We start from the raw sequence: 6,226 nt of genomic DNA on the forward strand, positions 1-6,226 counted from the left end.
AAACCAGTTTATTAATTGCTTGGACTAGTTTTTTAATTCAAGAAGTGGGGGTTACTGGTCCTCAGGACCAGTTTATTAATTGCAAATCTATAGGAGAACAAAGGCTGGGAAAAGTCCGGAGACCAGTTAATTATTTCGGGGATTAGGGGGGTCACCGGTCCTAAGGACTAGTTTAAAAAATATCCTTATTTCCCAGACTGGGGACTCCGGAGGACTAGTTCAGATTCAGAAATAAACCTTATTTCCAAGCCTGCTATTGGGGCCATCTATCGGCGAAAATAAATTAAACAAATTCCTATTTCGTTTACTCGTTTGTTACACGCGTATACCGTGGTCGCGTCGTAAGTATGCGTTTTAAATCTACGTTAATCATTAATTATTGTCGATAAATAGGCAGAATTTTGATTGTTACCTATTTAATTATAATCATTCTTATATTTGGTGCGAATATTTATTCATTTTTAACCCATTTACAGTATAAATCACAAAGATGGGTCCAAGGCTTACGTACCGTCGACGACTGTGTTACAACACACAATCAAATAGGAGAAAGATGTAAGTTTTTACCACGTTCTAAGTTTAATTTAACCATTTAAATTAATTATATTTCATTTTTAAATAGTTCTAAAACGCCAGGAGGTCGTTTAGTCTATTTGTACCCCAAGAAACCTGGTAGTGTACCAAAGTGCGGAGATTGCAAACTAAAGCTAAGAGGGGTAAGATATGTTTTTGATGATTGTCCTTTAATTAACGTTGTCACTTACCAATTAAATTTAAATTTATGTAGTACTATAGTATACTTATATTAATATCTTGATATTAGATCATCTACGCTAGACCTAGAGAACTCTCAGCCCTTTCAAAAAGGCATAAGACCGTCACCCGAACTTATGGAGGTTCCCGTTGTGGAAAATGTGTTCGTAGCAGGTAAGATTATTGAATTACTGCACTAATTAATACAGCAACTCATTAAAATTTGATGTATTTGATATAATTAACGCCTGTCTTATATTTGATTTAATTAACATTTATCTTATTATTATTTACAGAATCATTCGTGCTTTCCTTATTGAAGAACAGAAAATTGTTGTTAAGGTATTGAAAGCTCAACAAGCAACAACTAAACCCTCGAAGAAGTAAACATGTAAATTGTGGTGTAATAAAAAAAAAATTCTATAAAATCTAATGGACTCGTTAATGTTAGTTAGTTTGTATATAAATCTGAGGATTTAAAGAAGTATCGTTTCAGATTTAACTTCTGAAATTAATCAGTAATCATTATTAAAAATTCATTAAGCTTACCTTTAACTAATTAAATCTTGCATAAAATTAAGCTTACGTTTAATTATTTTTGAAAAACATTAAAATCAATATCAAAAATAATTTTGTAGTAAATCGATTTTTTCTAGCTTTCAATGGTGGTGCCATCTATACAACAAAACATCCCGCGAAATTCAAATTTATAAAGTATGGGTAAGTTGTGGGAATGTGCCTTTAACCAAGGAGGAAAGATCCGAAATGGAGTCGTAATGGTGATGGGCGACCACTGACAATGAAAGCCTGCCAGTGTGTACCTTGCGCACGCCCCTACCAGGGTGGGAAATAAGGATTTTTTTAAGCTGGAAAATGGGCCAGCGACACCTCTGGCCTGGAATAAATAAACTGGTCCATGACCATTGACCAGGGCGCGTCGTCTGCTAAATTGAAGAAGTGGATAATTAAAATATATTAGCTAATGTCTGGACTCTGGAAACCCTTGTATTTTCTTAGTGGTCCTGTGGACCACTGACCCCCCCCCTCCGATTTAATTTTTAAACTGGTCCAGGCAATTTTTAAACTGGTCATTTGCCCTGTGCCACCGCCTTATTTCCCAAGCTGGCCCCTACCCTTCAGTAGGCGATTGTTAAGTGCTGCCGCATAGCGCCATTATATTTTTTATGAGAGCTAGCTTATTTTCTTTAAAACGCAGCGGATATCCTAGACGTTTTCGTACCCTACGACCCCACCAAAAAATTGAGGATGCTGGGAGGACTTAGTTGCAGTCGATGGGGTACGGAGGCTAAATTATAGGTATGGAGCTTCGACTCCATCCTTAGATCTCCTGGCTTCAAGCTGTTATGGGAAGATAACACGGAGATCCAATTCCCAATTGTACGATTCTAAGCGGCTAAGCCTAAAGGACGCTAAAATATTCGATTAGATTTACAAAATGCGCATCTTTTAGAAATGTTGTCCCATAAGGGCATGGTAAACAGTTATACAGTCCCTATGGAACGCGATATACCCACAACCCAAGAGGCGGTCAGTCACAGCAGGATTACTCCAAGAAAGAGGAAATGCAAAATCGGATCGGTCAATTCACAATTTACATATGGACCACGTACAGCTGAGCTAGAGTTATCTGACCAATGAAATATTCCTCCCACACATACACTCAGACAAACGTCTAAATTAAGAACGCATTAAGTTTACGTTGTACGCATTACAAGCTTGCCCTTAAATAGAATTCCCGTCAATTACGTAAATAGCTTACAATAGAAAGCTTTCAAGGTTATTGAACAGTATTAGCGATGTCCATTAATACAAAGTGTCCCTTCATTCCTGTCCCTCTTTTGCTTTTTTAGGGAAAGTGTTTAATTTCTTGGAACTATGGGTTTCTACTCTTGAAATATTCAAATTAGGCGTAGTTGTCGTATAGATAATGGAACAAGGTTCGGAAATGGTTTCCGTTATAATGAAGCTGAAGCGTGAGAAGAAAATTAAAATATGTTGGCAGTTTTGGCTTTTAGGCTTAATTATCAGAGTCTAATAACGCTCCCTTTCCGATAATTGTAATTTGAGCCGATAGGGTAAGGTCGAGAGAGATAGTGATTACTTAGCTTTACTAATAATAATGGGAGACCACTTCACTCGCAGGAAATTAAAAGATAACTTTTAATAATAATGCTTTAATTAAAATATGTTTCAAAGTGTTATTTTTCAGACCTATATTAAATTCTAAATTATAGCTGAGTCAGTTTTAACTTTGAATTCTTATAAAAATAAAGAGAATACTATTAGCAGAAGGGGATAATAGAAAAAGGATGACACTCTGTACCCTCTTAATACTTTAGGTATGTAACGTCATTCTTCCCAGGTTCACACTTTTTGTTTACTTTCCCGCTCATCAAACTTAATTCAGATGGGCATCGCACCGTAAGGTGAATTCAATAATTGTTTGGCACTAAATCCCCAGCAATCAACCCACAAACCTCGTCTTGACGTGGGACAAAAATCCACAAGCGCGTCTTTCCTAATAGTTAAACGCTAATAGAGTAATGATAAGGAAACTATTTATCGCGTAAGTGATTCGGTTTAGTAACCTTGCCCCAAATGTTCCGATGTTGGGAAGAATGACGTTACACTTACCCAGCTTTGTGGTACACTTCTCTCAAAGAGAAGTATTATATACTTTTGCTATTAGTAAGTTTCGACGACGCCACAGCTTTGTGGTACACTTCTCTCAAAGAGAAGTATTATATACTTCTGCTATTAGTAAGTTTCGTCGACGCCACAGCTTTGTGGTACACTACTCTCAAAGAGAAGTATTATATACTTCTGCTATTAGTAAGTTTCGTCGACGCCACAGCTTTGTGGTACACTTCTCTCAAAGAGAAGTATTACATACTTCTGCTATTAGTAAGTTTCGTCGACGCTTTGTTTATTATTGAAAAAACAATAATGCAGGAAAGATACCTTCCAGGGTGAATCACACCATGTATTTTCCCATAGCCCCTGTAGAAATGTTTCACCCTCAATACTTCAATGTTCAGGGAGAAAACCGTTTCAAGCCGCAGTTTTACTTTTTCAAAGTTAATTAGGTTGCTTTATTATTTAGGTTAATTAAGAGACGGAGGCAAGGTCTAAATTTGGAAATTAGGTTTCTGGAAAAGCCGCAAAGGGTTAAAGAAGAGCGTACCCCAACCGAGGTAATTTAAATATCAGCTTAATTGGGTTCGATTTATTTTGAAATCCCCACAGGAGATAAGATAGAGAGAGGCATCGTGGAAAATTCGAAAAGGGATTTAGTTGGAAATACGATAAAGCTCCTACTTTTCTAAAACCTGGGACTTTGCACAATAAGATTTACTGAGAAGGAAAAATTGAGTCTTCCCACACTATTTCACTCTTTACAGACATTTCAAAGTACTGGACGAAGAAATCTAATTTTAAACCACCTTTTTATATATAGAAATTGGCCAGACATCCGATTTGCTTTCAACCTTCTTACTTAAAATTACCAAAACTCTATAATGAACGCTAAGGAATTTTAGAATCTACATCTAACTTAAATTTAATTCATCAAAGTCAAGAAAATATTATTTTAAGAAATAGTTTTTCTATTTTGAGAAATTTACTTAAAAGGTTAACAAGCGTTATATTGAAAAATGATTCCAAGAAACTTCCGAATAAATAAATTGGTGTCAAATTTACAAAAATCTTATTTTTTCTTCTTTTTTTAAAAACCGCACGATAAGCCAATGCAGGGCCGTTGAACTGGAAAACCAAACTTGGGCGGTTTCTCAACTAAATAACTGACAAGTCAAAAAACGCGAGCAACAGCTTCGTGACAGCTCCAAGCTGTCGTTTACGTTTTAGACTTATACCAGCATTATCCGAAACCCATCTGGTGAAGTAAAACCCTTCACTTTTTTGCCACCAATAAGGTGTAACGTCCCTGAACATATTAGTTCCTACACTCGTGCATAAGTCAAGGTTTTCACCAACTGAAATCACACCCAACCTTGATAAAATAAATTATCACTAAATTTTACTACGTTGCTTCATTGATTGTTGAAACCATGTGTATTACCAAAAGTTTATAAGATATGTTCCATTAGTATGACACTTCTTATACTTCGTAATGCTAGAGACTTCCAGCTCGAGGTAGTTCGAGGGAGAACGACAAGCAAGAATTGGCTACACTCGGTTAATTTTTGAGTATATCTTCCTATTTAGTCTGTATACTAAGCCTTTGACAGCGCTTCAGTCACCAGGCGTCGCTTTACCTCGAATCTATGACCAACGTTGTCACTTCATCACAAGCTCCAGTTTGTAACGAGTGACAAACTTATGGTAGGAACATATCTTATGAACTTATGGTATTAGGTACCTATGGAAAGGTAAGATTATGACAAGCCTAGTGACAAACTTATGGAACATATCTTATGAACCTCCTACGGTATTACATACCTATACAAAAGGTAAGAACTAAGGCTATCTCATACTGAAAGGATTTTACTGCAGGCCTACCTATATATAACTTATAGAACCAGAGTTATATATATAACACTATACAAATTTAAGGTGAAATAAGTATTTTGGTGGGTAGAAAGCTCCATAGAGTGTCATTTAAAAAACCCAACAACTTCAAGAGATCACCTTTCATCTTACACAGACCCTTATATATCTATATATATAAAAACAACTTGAAAAGAAGCTAGCATCAGAGTCATTCCAGTTGATGACACGAAAGCTAGATTCCCCAAAATTTACTCAACGCTGTTGAATTGAGAGAGAAAGAGAGAGAGAGAGAGAGAGAGAGAGAGAGAGAGAGAGAGAGAGAGAGAGAGAGAGAGAGAGAGAGAGAGAGAGAGAGAGAGAGAGAGAGAAATCGCGGGAAGTAGAAATGAATTTGTGGAAAACCGAATGAAGAAAAAAATAAAGAAAAATAGCGCAGTACACTCTTGCTGGCCACCTCGTAAAAGGATATAAGGGGGAAGGACTTTGGGATGGAATAGCGTGCATTAATATCAGTGCATAAAGCTCGCAGCTAGGCGGTGTAGGATCAAAAGGAGTGGATTCCCTCACACCCGAGTTGAGAATAAAATCGATTTCATCGAAGAAAGGACTGCGCAGACTCTCCGATGAACCTTTGGGAACCTTAAGGCCCCTGAAACGAAGGAATACAAGGAGAGCCCGTGACCATTAACGGAACGGTGAACAGCCTTACCTCCTAGAGAGGTCTATGGCACCGGGGGGGGAGTAGGAGAAAGGGACGAAAAAAACAAGAGTTTGACCTAAAGCGACCTTGTTCTCTCTCGTAATAACGATTGTTATGGTCTTGTAAACGCGTCACTAATAAAAGGAGGAATTTTTGATTGCAGACTAAAAATGAAGGCAGCTCCATCGTTAACAGAGATATTTAAGATTGGATTTACTCTCGGAATTTTGAAATTTAAAATGG

The 6,226-nt window shown here is 37.0% G+C and overlaps 1 protein-coding gene across 1 annotated transcript; it reads left to right on the forward strand.

Annotated features, from left to right (window-relative positions):
• The first annotated feature begins 259 nt into the window (after positions 1-259).
• Positions 260-1,181, forward strand: LOC149651728 (large ribosomal subunit protein eL34-like). The gene is made up of 5 exons (XM_089848765.1): positions 260-341; positions 477-555; positions 623-716; positions 824-927; positions 1,050-1,181. Exons 2-5 carry the CDS (start codon positions 491-493, stop codon positions 1,138-1,140), a joined length of 354 nt encoding a protein of 117 aa, XP_089704891.1. The 5' UTR covers positions 260-341; positions 477-490; the 3' UTR covers positions 1,141-1,181.
• Positions 1,182-6,226: the final 5,045 nt, after the last annotated feature.

Source organism: Phalangium opilio, unplaced genomic scaffold (genome assembly GCF_054372755.1).
Source record: "Phalangium opilio isolate 3A_F unplaced genomic scaffold, DU_Popi_V2 ptg000082l_1, whole genome shotgun sequence".
NCBI lineage: Eukaryota > Metazoa > Arthropoda > Arachnida > Opiliones > Phalangiidae > Phalangium > Phalangium opilio.